Source organism: Cyprinus carpio, chromosome B15 (genome assembly GCF_018340385.1).
Source record: "Cyprinus carpio isolate SPL01 chromosome B15, ASM1834038v1, whole genome shotgun sequence".
NCBI lineage: Eukaryota > Metazoa > Chordata > Actinopteri > Cypriniformes > Cyprinidae > Cyprinus > Cyprinus carpio.
The window spans coordinates 15,472,783-15,493,910 of record NC_056611.1 but is presented as its reverse complement, the minus strand read 5'-3'; the positions used below and the strand labels follow the sequence as shown (position 1 = coordinate 15,493,910).

Here is a 21,128-nt window from a genome sequence, read left to right as displayed (position 1 = left end):
TGATGATTCACAGTGTCAAAAGTGGCAGATAGATCCGGCAGAATGAGAACTGATGATTTGGAATCAACTTTTGCAATCCGCAAGGCTTCAGTGACTGACAGTAGTGCAATCTCAGTTGAATGTCCACTTCTGAAACCTGACTGGTTAGCATCCAGTTGGTTATTATGTGAAAGAAAAAATGATGCCTGGTTAAAAACAACTCGTTCAAGTGTTTTCGCTATGAATGGAAAGAGAGAGACGGGTCTGTAGCTATCTATAAGTGAACTGTTTGATGTGTTTTTGTTTTTGTTTTTTTAAGAAAAAGCCTGTCATCCTGTACCGCCACTGCTGAACAGTTAATCATCACTGAGGTCATGTGACCAGTCAAATAAACAAAAAGTGTTTGGTAAAGTTTTAGACATGTTAGATGCTGGTAAACGGTCTTCAAATTCCTTCATGATGGCTTTTTTTCTTGCGTTACTCAAAAGAGGAATATTAATACCATGTGTTTTATTGCTTTCTGTTTATCAAGGAACTTCTGAGCCGTAAGTGTTAGAATTGTTTTAATTTATTTATTTATTTGTTTGTCTGTTTGTTAAATATACCTGTATAAATTTGTATGTCCTTTCATGAGTGTTTGTTTGTATGCGTGCTCTTATTTCAGAGTAACTATTATTAGTTTCACACATTGAAAAGGGCGTTATTAAGCGTGTGCACTTTGTTTTTGCAGGATTTTCATGGTGATATTTCCGGGTGTTATAAGATCAGGCTCAGAGGCTAAACTATGTGTGAGCCTTCTAAAACCAGAAGAAAATCTGCAGCTTACTATTTCTCTGGTTAACTATAACCAAAACAGGACACTTTTACAGGAGAGAACTGAGAAGGAATTCCACCGCTGCCTTGACTTTCAGGCCTGCTATTACATTTATGTTTTCATTGAATGACCTGCTGGAGTTGTTTAAAACAGCGTATTCATTGTTTATTTTTTAATATATTTTTTTTAATATATTCATATATTATAGATATTGATATAATAATTGATATATTATTATATTTTTTTTAAACTGTATTTATAAATATAGAACAAATCTGAGCATCCTATATGCATGCAACACCATGAATTTCAACAATATATATATATATATATAAATATGAAAAAAAAAAATTATATATATATATATATATTTTTTTTTTTTTTTTCATTTATAATAGCTACATGGAAGAATATTGTACGTTGTGACTCTCAAAACAACAAGTTAAAGAATATTTTTAGGTTAAATATCTTAATATTTTAGATATTTGCTCCCTAGAAACGATGATACTTATTTGTAATACAACTGTATGTGTTCAGGCTCCTGACTCTGATTCAGTGCAAGAGATTCAAGTGGAAGCTCAAGGGAAAAACACTCATCTGATTAAAAAGAGGAAAGTCAAATTTGTATCATATAATCCATTTACAATAATTCGAACAGATAAATCAATCTACAATCCTGGTCAAACAGGTATTTTGCTTTTTATTCAGCCTCAGTGTGCTCTGATCACAGTCTGTTTACATGCACTTCATTGGCCTTGATGTTTAATGCCTTCCTCAATTTTACAGTTCAGTTCAGGATTTTCACGGTGGACCTAAATTTTAAGCCAGTTGATGAAACAGTAGGTTGCAATTTTTACGTTTTTAACTGTGGGTAAAGAGAGCATGATAGTGAATGTTAAATGTTTAGCCAACCTGATTGTTTGCACAAATATACAGTACCTGAAATACTCTTTCAGACTTGGACCTCTGAGTAAACAACCGTGGGCTGAAAGTAAATTATTTCTGATCAATGAGTGTTATGCAAACCAGACCTAATGGTATCTGTTTACATCCACAGTACAAACTCATAGCAATGCAGGTAAACTTAATTTATTGTTTTCCCCCTTTTACAAAAACATTTTTTGTGCATAAATGTTCCTGTTATTGCCATGTAGTTTTTCTTCAATGCCTTCTCATATAAACAGGACAATCGAATGAACAGAATCAATCAGTGGATTAATGCCACATCAACCCATGGCAAGATTCTGCAACTTTCCCATACGCTGAATCCAGAGGCTTCTGTTGGTTCATATGAGCTGTTTGTAGAGACTAGCAAACAAACAATTAAAGAATATTTTCAGGTTAAAGAGTATGGTGAGTATTAGCTTACATTTACAGTATGCTATTAAAAATACAGGTTCCATAAAGGGGGCTTTCACAGCAATGCCATAGAACAGGGGTGTCAAAGACAATTCCTAGAGGGCCGGAGCCCTGCAGAGTTTAGCTCCAACCCTAATTAAACACACCTGATCCAGCTAATCAAGTCCTTCAGGCTTGTTTGAAAACTACATGGTATGTGTGTTTGAGCAGGTTTGAAACAAAAGTCTGCAGAGCTCCAGCCCTCCAGGAATTGAGTTTGCAACCCCTGCCATAGAAGAACAATTTTGGAAAAAACTTTTTTTTTTTTTTTTTTTTTTTTACTTTTTTGTGAACAGTTCTTAAAATAATAAAAAAATTTAAAGGAATGGTTTAACCAAAAATGAAAATTTGCTGAAAATTTACTCACCCACAGGCCATCCAAGATGTAGATAAATTTGTTTCTTCAGCACAACAGATTTGGAGAAATTTAGTATTGCATCATTTTCTCTCCAATGGATCCTGCAGTGAATGGGTGCCATCAGAAAGATCTACTGAAAAGCATCACATGTAATGAACACAACTCAACATCTTGTAAAGCAAAAAGCTGTGTATTTGTAATAAATCTATTATAAGGACAATTTAACTTTAACCCATTGCTTTTGGCTAAAATTTAAGTCCTCTTTCCATAATATTGCAACAATGTAAAGTTGTCACATCTGAATCAGGAGAGAAATATGCACAGATTAAGATAAAAGTGAAAACAAATACTGTATTTTGGTAGATTTTGATGTTAGAGGACAACAGGGGATGGAGTTTGTCACTAGAGGAAGTGGATTATGGATTATGGACAGTTTAAGGTTAAAACACCTTTGATTTGTTTCAAACATGCAGCTTTTCGCTGTACAATATGTTAATTGATGGACTGGATTCATGTGGATTATTGTGATGTTTCTGTTGTCATTCTGATGGCACCCATTCACTGTCTTGAGGGTAAGTAAATGTTCAGTAACGTTTTCATTTTTGGGTGAACTATTGCTTTTATTATCTAAAGAACCTTTTGTGCAATGAAAAGTTTAACGGATGTTAAAGGTTCTTCATGAAACGAAAGATGCCAATTAAGAGTCTTGATTGCATACTCTGAGTCAGTTTTCTTATTTTTTCCTGTCTTTTTACCTTTGCTAATACTGGCTAATGTCACAACTGTCTTTGTGGTTCAGTTCTACCAAAATTCGAAGTGAAATTACACACACCAAAGACAGTAAGAGCAAATGAAGAGGAAGTAAAGCTGGGGGTGTGTGGGAGGTGAGGTGATCTGAACATTAAATTTTAACACGTACATTAGGCAGAAAGATCAGTTAACAGTATGTCTTCAACAGATACACCCATGGCAATCCTGTCCAGGGTAACGTGAAGATGAGACTCTGCAAAACCATGCCAGTCAGTATTTATTATCCCAATCAGTATCATACTCCACTCTGTGTTAATAGGTCAGCAGTAGTAAGTATGACTAAATGGTCATTGTTTTCTTTTTTTAATTTTTATGCTATTAATTATATATACATATTGTTATGATGTTATTTTATTATTATTATTATTATTATTTTCTAGCTAAATGAGACCGGCTGTGTCTCTGTGATGTTCCCCATTTCAGTCTTCATCAGAAGATCAGAAGTGTATTTCATGCCACAGTCTCTTTATTTCACTGCATCAGTAACTGAAGAGGGGACAGGTTTGTACTGTAACATCTAACATGTTTGCATGAAAACAAACGAGCTCAAGGCATAGATAAATCGAAAATTATTCATACTTGATTGGTTGTGCTGAAGATTTTGCCATTTACCCTTTTATGTTTTCCAGACATCTCAATGGAAAGGACTGAAAATGTGTTTTTGACCTATACTATTGGTAGCATTAAATTTATTGACCTGCCAGAGTTCTTTGAGAAAGGATCAGTCATACAAGCAAAGGTTACAGGGAATTAGTCTTTCTTGTTTCTAAATATATAAACAATCATCATTTTGACTTGGGGTTTTCATTTAATAATCTTTATCTGCATTTTGTTTGACTAACGCATGTCCTTGATGAGGTTCTTTTTTTCCACCAGGTTAAAGTTGAGTTCTCCAAAGGAACCCCATTTCCTTACTTTAAGGTTGTTGTTGAACATGCCCTGTCACGGCCTCAAGAACTTACCACAGACATCAATGGGTTGGCCGATTTCACAATTGATACATCCCTTGCAATAAGTAAATCTATTTATGTATGGGTGAGTTTATCATTTGTATGTATATGTTAGTTTTGTGCTGCATAGCAGATGCTGTCCATTCAAAACAATCTTTAATAGATGAATTCAAGCACTGCTGAAATAAATGTTTCACTTACGGTTGCAGTGGTGATATTCATTCACCAGTGCAAATCATTAAGTGTTCAGTTATTTCTACATTTATTTTAGTCAGTTACAGCTGATTTTTCTGACTGTGTGTTTTGTTGATCCGCTCCTGACAGGCACGTGCTTCATTCACCAGTCAGAATGGTGCTCCATTCAACTTTGAATCTGCATACAAAACTCTGCAAATAAAATCCAAAGAAGGCCCAGAAAAAGTGAGTCCGCTGGTTATAAAGGCTCTAGAGGAACCTCTGAAATGCGAGGAGGAGATCTCAGTAACCGTGCAGTACACTATTACTGGAGAGACTGCTGAAAGTGGTTCTGTTACTATAGTCTACCTGGTGAGTGGAGGAATTAAGCTGAACACTACACAGACATTTTTGCATTCAGCTATTTAATTCACTGTGCTATTCACTTTTTCAGGTTTCATCCAGAGAACAGATAGTCCACCATGGCTATAAGAACATTGAGATGAAAGGCTCTGATGGAGTAGTTCAGGGAGAAGTGATGTTTAAAGTTCCTGTTCGTGCCCGGATGTCTCCTAAGATGGAGTTTTTCGCATACTGTGTGCTGCCCAGTGAAACTGTACTAGCTGCTTCCAGAACATTTCAAACTGAGAAATGCTTTGAAAACAAGGTATGCTGGCTGTGTCTATTACAATATGAAGAAAAAGAATGTACTGTCTCTGAGTTTATTTTGCAGTAATGACCAGCTGACTTATTGGTACTCACCAAATAAATGTGTATGTGAATAGGAAATGTTGAAATACTTACGTATATCATTTTTTCAACAAATTACTATTTTAATTATAAAATTGTTGCTAAGCTTAGTTGATTGTTTTGTGCATTGTAATGGAGGATTTCAAGGGAGACTTTGGTTTCACTTATGTGGATGAATGGACTGATAAACAGCATTGCCTTGGATGACAGCAAACATTAGGAAATATTAGATCTGAGAATCCTCTAAATGCCATATCAGAAGTATTCCTGATAGCCGTGTAATAATTAGTCAGAGTATTTAGTAATGATTGGTTGAAATACTTTGATTTTGCTTTAAAATTAAAGACTGGACTACTATGTGTCTCAGGTGTCACTGCGGTTTTCTCCGACTACAGCTGTTCCTGGTGAAGAAAACACTCTCCAGATCTCAGCTCAGCCAGGTTCACTGTGTGGCCTCAGTGCTGTAGATCAGAGCGTCCTGATCCTGGAGTCTGGAAAACATCTAGATACTGACAAAGTAATATATATTTCAGACCTGTCTTCAGTTTTGACACTTTTCACAAAGAAAATTCCAAAATCACAATTTCTGCCATCCTTCTGCAGGTTTTTAACCTGTTGCCAGCCAGGCATTTTCCATATGACATTGAAGATCAAGAGGATTGCTTTATTGTTAGACGTATAAGAAGTTCTCAGTTTCTGCCTCCTCCACATCTCTATACACAAATGCCATCCTACTCTTACCCCTCAGAGAGTAAGGCAGATGCTGTCTATGCGACTTTCAGGGTAAATATTTAACATTTCGGTATTTGAGGCTTGTTTCATTTAAAAGCTTTATTTTGATTAATGTTTTGAGACAAAAAATATACAGTTAGCATCGGAAATATTTTTTTAGTAACAGATATTGTCTCTTGCCTTTTTACATTGTCATCTGGATAAAACATGGGATTGAAGGTGGTGACAAATTTGATTATTAAAATGCCATCCTGTATTAAATTCAGAGATGTATTTTATCAAAGAATGTTTGGTGGTAAGACATCTGTTTATTTTCTCTCTATGTACCATGGATATGTTTTAAAAAATAATCTGTAAAGTAAATGTCCTGTAAAATTCCAGGTTTTATGGGTTTTGTTCACCCACCATCTTATGGAAGCATACCAGAAGCTTTCCCAGGAATGGCTGGATTTGGAGCAGGTCCAATGGGTTCAGGGGTTCGATTGGGTTTGCCAGGTGCAGTGGGTCCAGGGCTTGCAATGAGTCCAATGGGTCAAGGAATTCCACTTGGAGAAGCTGGAGTTGCAGGTCAGGGATATGGTCAGGGATATGATTTTCCCATATTTATAGTATACATATTTCTGTTTTTTCCTACCTGAGAATTATGACCCATGTAATTCTCGAAATGGCCTTAAACAATTACTAAAACTGCGACATGGTGCATCTTTAAATGTATGCAATTTTCATATATTGATTGCTTTTGACAGCACATCTAGCAGCTGTGGATGGGACACCCTTAGCATCTCAGGTTCAAAAGGATTTAATTTTTTTTAAATCGCTGTTGACTAGTACCTATATTTCAATTCAATTCAAGTTTATTTGTATAGCGCTTTTTACGATACAAATCATTGCAAAGCAACTTTACAGAAAATTAAGTTTCTACAATATTTAGTAGTAGCTTATCAGTGGTGACTGTCACTTTATGTGCATATGGCAGAAATGTACCGAAAAATCAATAAAAGACGTAAACAAACAGACGATTAACACTATTAACGATTAACACTATTAACACTATTAACAGCAATTATGCAATCAAACTTATAGCAAAATGGGGTAGTTCTGTATGTTGTCTCTGGGTTAGCATCATCTGAGGTCCTCTGAGGGGGTCAGCATCATCTCTTCTCAGGTGTTCTGGATCCAGACTGAAGCTTGTGTAAATCCTAGTTACCACGGGATGTAAATCCCGTGGCAAAACAGAGAAACAAATAGAGACATACAGTAATTAGCGTAGCTGCTGTTCCAGCCAAGTAAAATTAATTAGTTTATATGAAAAAGTGTTACTCACCAGTTGGGACAATTGTGAAATGGCTTCATTTTATTTACATAGGCCTATAGCTACTCTGAAGCAGGCTATACTATATACTCTGCACGCAGGCAAACTGCTAATTTCTGATGCAACGGATGGAATAATATCTATGTGTCGGGTGCAAGTGCAGGCATGGGCAGGTTGCGATAGACGAGAGTCTTGGCCGGACTGGGATGCAATTTCAGGCAGAATACAGAACACAGAAAAAAAAGGGACCAAAATTGTACCTTTTGGGGTACAACAGCTTGTCACTGGAGCAGTACTCTTAAAAGGGCATCTTTGTACCCTTTTACCCCCAATAGGAACATAGTAGAGTAGTAATTTTTACCCTTAAGGTACTAATATGTAGGCCTACTGTACCTATTAGGGGTAAAAAAGGAACAAATATGTTCTTTTAAGGGTCCTGTTCCAGTGACATGCTGTTGTACCATAAAAGTACAATTTTGGCCCCTTTTTGTGTATACAGCCTATACATGCACAACAATTTCTTAAACCACAGACTACCCTGTTATGGCCATCACATAAAAAGGTCTAAATCCTTATAGGGCAGTGGAAAATAATTAAAGGTTCCCTCTTGCACTGCACCTTCACTTCCCTTTCCCTTTTCTTCATTTCTTCATTTCCCCAATAGCTCTTCCCCCCCGCCCCTTTTTTTTACCTGTCACTTCTTCACCAGCAGGTCTATTGTTATGAACAGAGCTGTGTCCACCTTATTGAAAACAACCACTTAATTTAAATTTTTCAGCACAGAATGTTATTTATCTTAAAATGACTCAAATACACTAGATTTAACAAACCTATATTTCATACAAATATACACTACTAGGCAAAAGTTTTTGAACAGTAAGATTTTTAAAATGTTTTTTAAAGAAGTCTCTTCTGCTCACCAAGCCTGCATTTATTTGATCCAAAGTACAGCAAAAAACAGTCATATTGTGAAATATGTTTACTATTTAAAATAACTGCTTTCGATTTGAATACATTTTCAAATATAATTTATTCGTGATCAAAAAGCTGAATATTCCGCATCATTACTTGAGTCTTCAGTGTCACATGATCTTCAGAAATCATTGTTAATTTGCTCTTCAAGAAACATTATTATTATTATCAATATTTAAAACAGTTAAGTACATCAGGACTTTTTGATGAATAGAAAGATTGAAAGATCAGCATTTTTTCTGAAATAAAAAGCTTTTGTAGCATTATACATGCACTGTAAGGGAAACATGTCAATTTAGCTCAAAGGGAATCATTTAAGATTTTTAAGGGAATTTGAACAGGATCACTGTTTTACGGCTGATCACTGAGACGGCCAGCGATTCGTTGAACGAGCCGTATAACATCAACTCTGCAATGGATATTTATATCCAAAATATAGTGAAAACTATTAATTAGCACAGTAACAAGATCGGCAGTTTAAGACATTAACTTGTAAGCACAAAACACAAGACACTTCTCTTTTCAATATGAATAAGGCTTTATTAGATAAATCTAAGACATAGAAACTAATCTAACACATAAGCACACGCACTCGCACATTCACACAAGTTGCAGGAGGATAGAAAGTTAGGAAAGAATGGGTTTAAGAACGATAATGTGAAATCCCATGTTTAAAGCAATACGTGAAATTGCATAGACATGAACAACCATCAGTCACTTAATTAACCCTCGCATTGAGTTCCTCAATGAGGTTAAAATTATACTAGATACACCAGTTCAGCTTAGTCTGGAGGTACGTTACTTGCGTTGCCTGTGTATAGGGGGTTGGGGGTTTCCCGAGGTTGCTGATTGGCTGGAAGTTCAGTAGTCATTGAAGTGACGTCTTGGGAAGCCCGTGGTTGGGCGTTGGCTGACGATGCAGAGTTGTGGGCTGGTTGAAGTTGAACGGGCACTCGAGGTCAGACTCTGAGACACGGCGTTACAAAACTTAACTCAGAACACAAAACTCTCAAACAGAAAAGAAAAGAAACTAAAGTAAAAGAACAGAAGTAAAGTTTGACGAGACTAGGTGGTGTTTCTTCTCATCGTGGCTAAGTAGCAGCAGGCGTGCAGGCCGAAGCACGCTGGAACCGTGCTCGAAGAACACTAAAAGTGATGACTAAAAGCATGACTGAAAAGCCAAAGCTAAAAAGCAAAATTTGATGGTGTCCTGAGTACTTAAACTGGCCTTTTGGCCACACCTCAAATGTTGTCTTGACCAATTAGATATTGTCTTTGCTCGGGGTGTTGCGATGTTTGTCCTACCCATTCATAAATCATATGTTATCTTATCAATGACATGGTCCGAATTTTCCCGCTCTTACAGGGTATAATTTTGGACATGATTCCTATAACAAGAATATGATACATTTGACAAATAACTGATGGTCAGAAACATTTCAAGCAAGAAGATTCGAACACACACATACTAAACATGTATATGAATACTTAAGCTATTCAATAGTTATTAAAAAGACATACACAATAAGTGATTAGAAACATGATAGTCAAATGTGTGGGTTTCATAAATGATATGGAGTTAAGCAATGGACTGATATCCCTTTAGAAGTCTTTTTGTGTTCATCTGTAAAAGACAGTTTCTCTGCTTTTCTTTGACATAAGGATGTTCTGTGGAGACCAGAGGTTAAAAGGTCCCCTTAGAAATTTCAGTCTGGTTCTGCTAGGTGGGGGGGGGGCGTCAATCCAACGATCTTGTTTACTCTCATGGGTTTACATGTGATGGTCAGGCTGTGTATCTCTTTGACCATCAATCTTGATTACTTGCCCCAAATTTGCCAATCTCTGAATTGAAATTGTCAATAATTGTTCTAATGGTGTTAATGTTGAAAGCTGTTCTCTGAAAGAGTTGGTTGGTTATCTTGCTTCAGACTGTGGTGCTAGGAGTTGATTTACAACATCCTGTTGCCTTTCTGTGGAATTCAGCTCCTCATGTTTCAACCATGCTCCCGATCGAATCTTTAATTTGTCTGGTTCGGGTCTAATACACTACAGCACTATACCAAAAGCTTGGATTCAGTATATATATATTTTTTTTTGGGAGGGGGGATTCTATAAATAATTTTATAGAAATTATTACTTTTATTTAGCAAGAATGCTTTAAATTGATCAAAAGTGAAAAAGTGATGATAATGACATAAATAATGTTACAAAAGACTTCTATTTCAGATAAATGCTGTTCTTCTGAACTTTCTATTCATCAAAGAAACCTGAAAAAAACTACTCTGTTTTCAACATAATAATAATAATAATAATAATAATAATAATAATAATAAATGTTTTTTGAGCAGCAAATCATCATTAGAATGATTTCTGAAGGATCATGTGCAGTGTTACTTCCAAACTGTAATACATTATAGATTACTTCTTACTGTTATTTAAAAGTAATTCCTTACCTTACAATATTACCGTCTCAGAATTGTAATGCGTTACATGACTCCTGTATTACTTTTGAGTTACTTTCACCAAAATAACTACAGAAGTAGAATGTAAATGAACGTAAATGACAGATACCAGAAGTGAGAGAAAAGTGTTTATTACGTTTCAAATATGGATATTTTTCTTACAAAAACACATGGATTTGCTTTGAGAGGCCTTTATTCACCCCCGTGTGAAGCACGTTTTATTATGGATGTGTGCTTTATTTGACGACTTGTGGACTGTTCAACTGCAACACCCGCTGACTGCAATGATAGAGCTTGGAATAGCCAGGACAATTTTTAATATACCTCCGACTGGATTCGCCTGAAAGAAGAAAGTCATATACACATAGGATGCTTCGAGGGTGAATAAAACACAGGCTAATTTTCATTTTTGGGTGAACTAACCCTTCATTCTAAAATGACAAAATGTATACTGCAGAGCAAAGTGAAAGCTCAAGAAAGGATGACAGCCACAATCACAAACGATCCAAATCTGTTAAAAGTATGGTAGAGGTAAAGTGATTATCTGCCAATATCTGTGAATAGCTTGGGTCTATTCATATTAGACACAACAGGACTATATAAACTCTAATGCCATGACAAGATGCGCATACTTCCATCTCGCACACGTACAGTCTTCTGCCATCTTCACCCATTAGCTGCTTTTCCTCTGGGGCTTACAGCGAGCCAGGCGGGGCTAATAGCCTCGGACCTCGAGCACAGAGGCCGAAATCATGCCGCGTTTCCACTGTCGGGCCAGTAGCCTCGCGGTACTCCTGAAAAACCCACCCTAAACAGGCCTTCACTGGACGACGTCACACAATTCAAAGTTCCACAGTTCCACCAGCGAGAGGGAGATGAATGTAATAATAAATCGCTAAACAAATATATCAGAAGCGTTACTGAACATGTGGCGAGTAAAATTTGGACACCACACGCGCCTATTGACTGACCACGAACAGGAAATAGAACTTACTTGCGGCATTTTTGATTCTCGCGGTCTTGCTGTTTTTTTTTTTTTTTGTTTAGGTTTTTTTTTTTGAACAATTACATTTTGGATGTGGCGAGTAAAATATTACAAGCGTTACTGAACATGTGGCGAGTAAAATATTACTGAAAAATAATTAGTAATGCCTTACACTACTGTGTTACAGCAAAATGTAATCTGTTACTGTAATGCATTACATTGATCATGTGACACTGAAGACTGGAGTAATGATGCTGAAAATTCAGCTTTGAAATCACAGGAATACATTACATTTTAAAATATTTATTAAAATAGACATCAGTTATCTTAAATAATAAAAATATTTCACAATATTACTGTTCTTGCTGCATTTTGGATCAAATGATACAGGCTTGGTGAGCAGAAGAAACTTCTTTAAAAAACATTTACAAATCTTACTGATCAAAACCTTTTGACTGGTAGTGTCTTAAAACACATTTTCTAAAGTGCCTAAATGCCACAATTAGTACAATATGTTTGTTGAAAACTTCTAACACTGAACACTATTGAGTTATTAGGCTGTGACTCATATTATTTTTGTGTTGCGTCTGCTCTAGCTCCATCCCTTCCTGTACAATAAATCCGCGTGAATATCTGTCAATTTTAAATGTAACTTTACAATCGATACTGATGTCCTTTATCACAGTATTCTGAATGATGTTTATAATGGGGTGCTAGTACTGATACTAGCAGTTTAATACTCAACTAGGTTAATAAAGACAAAACTAGCATATTTACAGATGAAACTGATCTGCACTTGAAGCCCTGAACAGGTCAGTGATGTTGCTACATTTCACTGCTTCTTCTGGCCACTTCCTCTCCTTCCTCGAGGCCCACGCATCAGTTCTGTTCGGAATTGTTTGACGGAAGCGCTGAACAGACATCAGCCGATTTGTATAGCGCAGTGCTGCCAGTCAAGACTAACCAATTTATGACTTATTATCGAATGAAAAAATTGGAAATGATCACTTTTGTACATTGAAGAGGCATAAATATAAAATAATAATAATAATAATAAAAAACATGGCAGCGGGCCAAATTAGCCGCCAGTCCACCGGGAATTTTCCCGGTGCTCCCGATGGCCAGTCCGGGCCTGATTAGACTATTTCGACTCAATCCAGTACACGCTGATAGTCACCTACTTTTAAACAGTCCCGTGCTTGTGTTCACAGCCTGTCTGAAGACTGTTAATGGCTTAATTACAGCATGATTTGCAGCACTTAGCATTGTTGCAAATAGCACTGCCACTGACTGTCAGCTGTAGCTGTTCAAGGAAGCGCTCTTTGCTCGCTTTCTGTATATTTAATCTATTCATATTAAACATATTGGGCATATTTAAACATAACATATTGGGTTTACACATGAGCAGCTCATTGTGTTTTCAGTGGCTCAGAGTGGCTCAGTTAACAGTAAATGCTGCTCCAAACAAACTCCATCGCTGCAAGTGCTGTTAGTTTGGGTCGCTTATAACGTGTATTTGGGAACAAATGTGTCAGCATGTGCCAGTTATCTTCCCAATTTTTTTAATTGTTAATGAAAATAATTTAGAATATCTTGTCACTCTTGAGGTTCTCCATGCGGTAATACTATAATTATTATTATTATTATTATTATTATTATTAAGTACTTTTTTGCAGTACAATATAGGGTGGTTCAGGTTTTCATTGTTTAATCCTTTTGTTTTTTGCTTTTTGCTACTACAGGAGGTATAGGACCTGGGATTGCTCTCACACCTCCACCCGAGGAAACCATTCGCACATTCTTCCCAGAAACTTGGATCTGGGAACTTGTTGAGGTTGGGTGAGTGAATAATAGGTTAAAAAGTCTGAAGGTGACACTCCCTTAAATTACATTTGGTACTCATTTGGTAAATGCTATGTTAATAATATAATAATAATAATAATAATAATAATAATAATAATGTTAATAAATGCAAATTGCTCTTCAGGGACTCAGGATCAGCTCAGGTTCCTGTCACAGTTCCTGACACCATCACTTCTTGGGAGACGGGGGCCTTCTGTCTGTCCTCCAAAGGTCTGGGTCTGGCTCCTCCTGCTCAGCTGACAGTTTTCCAGCCCTTCTTCCTGGAGCTCTCTCTGCCTTACTCCATCATCCGTGGGGAGATCTTTGAGCTGAAGGCCACTGTCTTCAACTATCTGTCCAAGTGCATCATGGTGAAACTTCAGACTTCAGAGTCTTATCCAATAATATCAAATATGCCACTAATCATGTGTGTTTGACTGACAGGTTAAAGTGACTCCAGCTCCTTCCTCAGATTACACTCTCAAAGCCTCCTCTGATGATCAGTTTTCATCCTGTCTGTGTGCTAATGGAAGAAAAACCTTTAAATGGATCCTCACTCCTTCTGTTCTTGGTGAGTTTTCCAGTCTGAATCATTGTTTCTCAGTCTTTGTGTCTGTTTAATCTTCACGTACATGTCTTGTGTTGTAGGAGTCTTGAATATTACAGTCAGTGCAGAGGCAGAGGCGTCCCAGACTGTGTGTGACAATGAGATTGTGAGCGTGCCAGAGAGAGGACGCATTGACACAGTCACACAAAGCTTGCGTGTAAATGTGGGTAAAAACATATTATGCAAATACAATCAATCAATCAATGAACATGTATTTAAATAGCATATTTAAAACAACAAAGTTGACCAAAGTGCTTTTCATAAAATTACTCAAATAGACACACAACACAATATACTGTACATCACTCTTCATTGTTCCAACACATTGGGGCAATTACAGAGTTGTCTTTTCAGCATAGATTTAAAAATCTAATGAGTCACAGGATATAATATGCAAAGGAGACTATTCCAGAGATATCAGGCTGCCACAAAGAAGGCTCAATCTCCATGCTCAATCACATGTAAAAGCAAACTCTGAGATGATCTTAAAGGTCTAGCAACACATTGATGCCGTAACATGATATGTACTTCGGAGCAAGACCATGCAAACCTTTAAAAACCATGATCAAAACTTTTTATTGGACTCTAAAATCAAAAAGAAGTCAGTGCAAAGAAGCCAGCTTCGGAGAAATGCTGGACCTTGTGGACCTGGACCTGGCTGCAATAGTCTAGTTGCAGCATTTGCCCTAGATGCAACTGTGAGAGCAGGCTCTTAGACAGCCCCATATAATGAGTTGCAATAACTTAATCTGAATGAAATAAAAGCATGAATCACAGTTTCCATATCATTAAAAGACAAAATTCTCTTCAATTTGGCAATGATCTGCAATTGATAGAAGCCACTTTTAACCATGGCATGCAATGCATTATTGCAAGTTATATTATCTAAATTTCTACCTTTACATTGCAGCCAAAGATCAAAAAAGGCTAAACTGTGCTAACATTAACCTGTGTTCCTCAGGCTGAAGGAATTGAAAAGACTAACAGCCACAGCTGGCTGCTTTGCCCCAAAGGTAATGGCTGTGCACTCGTATATGCCATAAAAATGTTGAATGAGAAAGAAAGAATGAATTGATTTATGAATTGATTTTGTGCCTCCATTTACAGGGCAAAACCTCTTGGAGGAAGTAGAGCTGACATTTCCCAAAAATATGATAGAGGGATCAGGAAGAGCTACCGTTTCAGTGCTTGGTGAAGAAAAAATATTAATACATTTACATCAGTACCGTCTTGTGAATATTTCTGATGTAGAAATGTACAATCACATATCCTCTTGCAGGAGACATATTGGGTCGTGCACTGAGGAATCTTGATGGATTACTACAGATGCCGTACGGCTGTGGAGAACAAAATATTGCAGTTCTTTCTCCCAATATTTACATTCTGCAGTATCTGGAAAACACGGAACAGCTTACCTCAGCTATCCGAGAGAGAGCCACCGGCTTCCTTAAGAGCGGTGAGATGCCATTCAGAGGAGTTTCATACTATTTCTAATGTTTTTCAGTACATTTAAGGAAAATAATCTGAACCAAAATATTGAACAGGGTATCAAAGGCAACTCAACTATGAGAACATGGATGGATCATATACTACATTTGGAAAGGGAGAAGGAAATACATGGTATGAACTCCTGTTTTTACCTCATAAATAAACTATTACACAAAATCCAAATGTCCAGCAATGAATATTGTTTCAAATCAAAAGATGGTAATATCTTAAAAGCCACATCACACATCTCCAGATGAGTCTGAATAAATGCACTGAATTGATTTCAACTAACAGGCTGACCGCATTTGTGCTGAGGACTTTCGGGAAAGCACAGCGTTACATCTTTATTGACCCCCATAAAATTGAGAATTCAAAGCAATGGTTGATACGTCACCAAAGACCAGATGGTTTATATGAGAGCAGGGGAAAACTCTTCAATAACAGAATGAAGGTAAAAAATTTTTACAAAGTATATTAAAAATATTTATATAAATCAGTGAACTTAATCAGTTTTCCACTAAAAATATCTACATTAATTACATAACATTTCTAAAACAAGATATATTTATTTTAGGTAAATTTTTTTAAACATTTTTAAGTTGTTATTCCATTTGTTAATTATTGGTATAATGAAGCAAAATTTGTATATCCTTGCTTAAAATGATGAAAGGAAAAAAATAAAAAAATAATATAGAATAATAAAATATATTGTCTGAAAATATGTCTTAATGACTTAAACAATTTTGGTTCTCAGTTTCATTTGTCTTGTTAAGAAGTCAAAATTGCTTATTTAAAAATAAACATATTCATAATAGATGCCTTTATTTGTTATTTGTGCATTTTAGGGGGGTGTAAGTGACAATGTGACCATCACTGCCTATATAACTGCATCACTACTCGAGCTGAACACATCAGTTACAGTCAGTACAGTCTACTACATGTTTTCAAGCACAAACTGTACTATTTTTATAAGGCTTTATATATTTGTCACCTGCACTGTTTCTGTTGTAGGATCCTGCTGTGAGCAAAGGTCTGTCATACTTAAAGCATATTGTTGGCAATATCCAAAACACTTACTCCACTGCTCTGCTCGCCTACACTTTCAGTCTGGCTGGAGACACGGACACTCGACAGCAGCTTTTCAAGAAACTGGAGGATGCTGCTATTTCAGACGGTAAGAGATTTGTTTCTGGTTACTTTCTGTTGTCTTTTATGACTGTAAGATTTTTTGTTGTTTGTTTGTTTGTTTGCTTGTTGGGTTACTAGTATCTATTTTGTCCATATGTCCTAAAGGGTCTCATCTCCACTGGTCTCAGTCTGCATCTGCTGATGACTCTGATTCTCTGGCCGTGGAGATCAGCTCATATGTGCTGCTAGCTGTTCTCACTGCAGATTCACTCACTACAGCTGATCTGGGATTTGCTAACAGGATTGTCAGCTGGCTTGTGAAGCAGCAGAATGCCTATGGAGGATTCTCCTCCACACAGGTGACTCAAACCACTCAAATCAAACACATGTTTGCTGAATAATGGGTAAAAGTCACATTACTGAACACATTTATTTCTCAGGACACAGTGGTGGCTCTTCAGGCTCTGTCTTTGTATGCCACCAAAGTGTTCAGCTCTGACGGCTCCAGCACAGTGACTGTACAGTCAGCAGCAGACACTCACCGCTTTGATGTCAATCAGGACAACAAGTTACTGTACCAGGAGAAGCAGCTGCAGAACGTTCCAGCCAAATACAGCATTGAAGTGAAGGGCTCAACCTGTGTGTCTGTGCAGGTCTGTGAAGTGTAGCAAAACAAATTAAAACCACATTATGATTATAGCTTAAAGAGAAGTCCTAATGTTCTGTGACTCTCTTCTAGATGTCTCTTTTCTACAATATCCCAACTCCTAAGGATTCTAAGGCATTACAAATCTTTGCTAGGACTGAGGGACTGTGTCAGAGCAGGACGGGACAAATTCTGGATGTCGTATTAGACATTATGTAAGAGCGGATTCTGATTTACACCTTCAGTGTTAGGATTTAATTCTTTACTTGATTATTGCAAATATTCTATATTTTTATACTTTTTGTTATCCGTTCAGGTATACTGGGACACAAGACAGTTCTAACATGGTCATTGTAGATATGAAACTCTTGTCTGGTTTCAAACTAAAGCCCTCTTCCCTGGATGCGGTGAGGCAGTTTAAGTCAGCATCCATGACAGTAAATGCTACATTATTTCCCCAAATCTTTTCTAATATTTTAGTTTGCACTAAAAAAATTTTTCCACAGTTAAAGAAATCAGAACATCGTGTTGAATCCAAAGACGACCACGTAATCATTTATCTTCAAGAGGTGGGAATGACAACCAGTGTGATTTAAAATAATTAACTTTAAAATCTGTTTTGAAACCTTATTTAATATGGCAAAAATGCTGTACAATATCATAGTACGGATTAATCTAATGTAATTTGAGTTTTATATGTTTTACAGGTTCAAAAGTACATGGTTTTCCAAAGAACACTACGTATTCAACAAATCTTCTCAGTTAAAAACCTCAAGCCAGCGGTTGTAAAAGTCTATGATTACTACCAGACGAGTAAGTCTAAGTTACTCAGCACTTAAAGGGGTCATATGATGTTACTAAAAAGAACATTAGTTTGTGTATTTGCTTTAATGCAACGTGTTCATGCGGCTTAAGTTTCAAAAAACACATTATTGTCCACATACTTTACATTATTGTTTCTCCTCTATGCCCCGCCTTTCTGAAACGCATCGATTTTTACAAAGCTCATGTGCTGAAAAGCGAGGTGTACTCTGATTGGCCAGCTATACAGTGAGTATACAGTGATTGGCTGAATGCCTCAAGCGTGTGATGGAAATTTTATGCCCCTTGTCATACTGTGATGTGTGACCTGGTCAGAATGCCGGCACGATAAGACAATAACAACAAAACCCATTACAAACGAGCCATTTGTTGCATCCAGCGCGGACATAATTACTGATTATAATGACTTATACTGTCTTTTTATGCATTGCATTGCATCACACCGCATAAATATAAAACCATGTCTGCATTTGTGATCTGAGGAATGACAAATAAGCGCTGCTCAACACTGCTCAAAACTCGCGTTTGAATCATCAGTGGCAAATCCTTTAAATATGTAAATGTACTTACAGACTGTGAGCCACAACAATGGCATTGTAGTCTTCTTTCCCAGGATCAGGAAACAGTCCTCCATAAAATGTGCTGCACACATCTGAATATTTGGGTTGAACTGTTCTGGAACAGTGTTGTAAATACAACTTAACCACTGATTTCTAGGTGTGTCCTCTTTTGAAAGGCCAAACAAAGTATTTTCGCTTTCACAATGAAACAGCGTCTCCACAACATGGCGCCAGCAGCAACAGCAAGAATCAAAGTTACGCCTTCTTTCTTTGCGTGAACATTTGGGCGGCGTTATGCAAATCTTCCCACACAATGACGTAGACATGTGGAGGCATGTTTAAATAAGGTTTGTTAGGAGGGTGTTGACAAGTCTAAACTTTTATTAATTGGGTCTGAGACTTTAGTCTTTGCAACTTTAGGGATCTTATCTATTCATGAACAGCTTGTAACACTCAAAAGAGAAAGGAAAACTTGAAATCGCATCATATGACCCCTTTAATTATTTCTAGATGTTTAAGTCTTGGCACCATTGCAGCTTTTGTCAATTTTGTTTGCAGGCGAGCGGTCTGAAGCAGAATACTTTAATCACTGTGCCTGAGGAAGGATGCCACAGAAGAGACAACAGTTGTCTTCACACCAATTCAATATGTTACTCTGCGCAATTATATTGGATTAGCATAAATAATTATGAAAACACATAGGATGATATATATATTTCTGTCATGACAACTCTCGGAGGGATTGCCATGGTAATGTGCATGACAATGTTAATGTGTTTGGTCTTGATGGAATAGATCTGCTACGATACTGCTACTGTTTTATAACATATGAAATAACCCCGATATAGCATACATGAATCACCCTGTAACAGATCTATACAGGTGGAGCTGGGGAAGGTAGGGGGTTCTGAAGCGTGCTGCAACTGCCACAGCAAGCACTAGCCAAATATTTGGATGCTGAGCAGCTAGCTCTTTGGCTTCTGACACTACAAGGACCAATCAGCTGTGTCATGTGATGATGTCATTATGTCAGATTGAGTGACCTGTCGGACTGTGACATATAGAGTTTCATATACGTATATACAGGGCATCCTCCTGATTGAAAATAAATGACAAAAAGCATCCCCTCAGTAAAACCACCATCCCCTCTCACCATCCTCTTTGGATTAATAATGTGTATTGTGTCAAACTTATCATGCAAATGAAATGTTAAAATTATCTACTTAAGATAATTCACGAATAAAGGCGACTGACCAATCATAACTTGGTTCTGTAACAAGCTGCGCACAAGCAAGCAAGTTTTCGTAATTTTTCATGCAAAATGGTTCAATCGCAACTTTTCAATATCTTTAAAAAGAAGACAACAGAAAAGGTATGATTTTTCTCTCATTAGAATTTAAAACCATTCCCCTGACATAATGTTATTGTGCTGTATGTGTAACTGTAAGGGATTGAGAGATGATAGGAGAGCAGACATTGTCGAGTCATCGACCTTGCAAAAACCAAACAAAAACACGTCTTGAGAGTCCAAATCACTGCGCAAAGCCTATTAGAATACAGGTAAAATAACCTTATATTTCAAGCAATTGAAGAAAAAAATACCCATGTATGAGTTTTTATGTTTTTATATTCTTTTCTGAATATCAGTAGGTCTACATGCGCAAGCAGTGTGGAAAGCCGTTGTAACATTTAATCTATAAGCCGTACTAGTATCTTTTCTCATGGTACTAGTACTTATTTTTTAGATACTAGTATATTTTCCATTAAGTACTAGTACTTATTCATTAGATACTAGTGCTTATTCTTTAGCTACTATTGCTTATTCTTTAGGTACTAGTGTCTTTTGTAAAGTTACTAGTACTTATTCATTAGATACTAGTACTTATTCCAATAGTGACGTGTATTTAATTATACTCCTCTTGTTAAGAAAAAATAGAACTAGTACTTATTTTTTTAGTTACTAGTAACTTTTTAGACCAGAGATATCCTGAACTTAATAGATAGCCTACTAGTACTTTTTAAATTTGCATTTCTGCCCAGTATGGTATGTTGAATATTAATGAGCCAGCAACATATAGGAGAGAGATTAAACAGGAAACTGAAACAAGGAGATGGATGTACTTTTTTTAGAAAACCAGATAGAAAAGAAACAATTATTTGTTACCAAGCACATAGAAAACGTATTTTTGTCAGTTCTGTAAACACTGTAATTTCGTAAACATAGTAGCCTAATGTGTTTGTTGGTCATTGTGTGACCTCTGGTGACAGGATGAAGATAAGACACCAATTTTATTAGCTGTTATTTTCCTATTTTACCAGGGCTGTGTTAACCTTTTTTG

At 36.7% G+C, this 21,128-nt stretch overlaps 1 protein-coding gene across 1 annotated transcript; it reads left to right on the top strand.

The window, feature by feature from the left end:
• Nucleotides 1-365: 365 nt before the first annotated feature.
• Nucleotides 366-20,052, top strand: LOC109103359 (alpha-2-macroglobulin). Its single transcript, XM_042739426.1, has 35 exons — nt 366-524; nt 710-890; nt 1,331-1,481; nt 1,580-1,632; nt 1,851-1,871; nt 1,978-2,146; nt 3,349-3,433; nt 3,508-3,628; nt 3,740-3,860; nt 3,989-4,098; nt 4,236-4,394; nt 4,634-4,855; nt 4,938-5,150; nt 5,601-5,750; nt 5,837-6,016; nt 6,170-6,260; nt 6,347-6,532; nt 13,439-13,535; nt 13,684-13,909; nt 13,983-14,109; nt 14,187-14,308; nt 15,107-15,158; nt 15,253-15,336; nt 15,425-15,601; nt 15,690-15,765; nt 15,928-16,084; nt 16,479-16,553; nt 16,645-16,807; nt 16,927-17,120; nt 17,202-17,414; nt 17,501-17,622; nt 17,724-17,814; nt 17,914-17,976; nt 18,115-18,220; nt 19,348-20,052. The coding sequence occupies exons 1-35, from the start codon at nt 400-402 to the stop codon at nt 19,386-19,388; spliced, it is 4,524 nt and encodes a 1,507-aa protein (XP_042595360.1). The 5' UTR covers nt 366-399; the 3' UTR covers nt 19,389-20,052.
• Nucleotides 20,053-21,128: the final 1,076 nt, after the last annotated feature.